General features: G+C 38.6%; 1 protein-coding gene across 1 annotated transcript in view; it reads right to left on the bottom strand.

Moving 5' to 3' along the window:
* Positions 1-1,649, bottom strand: part of JMJD1C (jumonji domain containing 1C) — a 287,926-nt gene that overhangs the window by 10,007 nt on the left and 276,270 nt on the right. Inside the window, exon 23 of the mRNA XM_017512974.2 lies at positions 569-711. Coding sequence (XP_017368463.2) covers positions 569-711 — 143 coding nt within the window. The remainder of the gene's footprint in view (positions 1-568; positions 712-1,649) is intronic.

The raw sequence follows: 1,649 nt of genomic DNA on the forward strand, positions 1-1,649 counted from the left end.
AAAAAAAAAAAAAAAAAATCTCCATAATTATTAAGTTTAAAAAATATCTGAGCAAAGGGTCTGAACCAATTATTTTAGGTTGATAGATATATTTCTTTCACAGTATATGACAACTATAGTCAAGGTATGATTACTCAAAAAAGTATCATAGTATCAGATGTGATACAGTAGAGTCATTCCCTAGGTCAGCAGCCACAAATATCCATCAGATTCAAAGAAAATAAAGATCCTACCTTCTTTACGTGTTTCTATGAAACATTAGTTTATATATCCTGCAACTCCAGATAGCTACTTTTTGCCACCCATCTAATATCTGGCTCAACAGATTAGTCCTTTATAATCAGGGAATGGAGAAGCACTACCGACTGAGAACAAATAGCCATTCAAAACCCTCAACATGAAACAGACTTTCAAAGAGGGGATCAAGAGAAAGAGGCTTTCGGCAAAAACCCCCGTCTACCTTGAAGTAAAAATTATGCAATGATCTTATATTGCTGAATGCCAGGCAAAGTTATGCTAATAATAAGTCCTTGCACAAGGTGAAGAGATGTTAATGCAAACAAAATTATACCTTTTGGAGAAATTCTCTTATCTTGTCAACATCTTTCCCAGCATAAATATGCCACAGAGCACCAGGTATTTCACTTGAGTCCTTCAGTCTTTTCCTTAAAATGTCATCCAAATCTTCTTCCTCAAATTTCTTGAGTATTCCTGAAACAAAGGAGCACATATTCAAATTGTCAGTGAAGACTACCAGAAAGCTAAGTCTCTAAAGTTGATCTATCAGAGCCGCAGAGTGCCTGACTAGGGTCAGTACTTTTTGTTGTTGTTGTTCCCCCAGGCTGGAGTGTAGTGGTGTGATCTTGGCTCACTGCAGCCTCCGCCTTCCAGGTTCAAGCAACTCTCCTGCCTCAGCCTCTCCAGTAGCTGGGATTAGGGTACGGGCTGCTACACTTGACTGTTTTTTTTGTATTTTAGTAGAGGTGGGGTTTCATCATGTTGCCCAGGCTGGTCTTGAACTCCTGAGTTCAGGTAGTCCACCGACCTTGGCCTCCCAAAGTCCTGGGATTATAGGCATGTGCCACCGTGCCTGGCCAGATCAGTACTCTTAAAAAGGAGTCAAACCTAGTCATATGTTCATAACTTTTAGGACTATAAGAATAGTTAAGTGGGTACAAAGCAATAGGGATTTTCCCAGTTTGTTTTCTGTAAACCAAGATGTAGTAAACAGAAAACTTAACAGCTACTGTGTAAATTTAACCACCTTCTTCCCTGTCCCAAGGGAGTGGTCCTAACAATGACTTGTTAGGACAATGACTCATAGCATTTCCCAAGTTACAAAGGTCTTTTATGGTCACTGTTTATTAGTTGGCCCCTATACCTACTGAAGAGTAAGGGATAACCTCCAGCCTGAGTGAAAAGGTTTCATGGTGAAAGGTTTTACTCATTACTATGACTAATGAATGGCATGGCAAAATATATTCTGATTGATTTCTAGGGATCTCATATTTGATAATGGTTAATCTGTAATCAAATGCAAATTTTTCATGAACAAAGCTGTGGTCTTGAGGAGAATCCAGCCATTCTTCTAAAATACAAACTAAAATCCTTACGCATGTAGGTATGTGCACAAAAAACTTTAGAAGTGT

This window comes from Cebus imitator, unplaced genomic scaffold (genome assembly GCF_001604975.1).
Source record: "Cebus imitator isolate Cc_AM_T3 unplaced genomic scaffold, Cebus_imitator-1.0 Scaffold484, whole genome shotgun sequence".
Lineage (NCBI taxonomy): Eukaryota > Metazoa > Chordata > Mammalia > Primates > Cebidae > Cebus > Cebus imitator.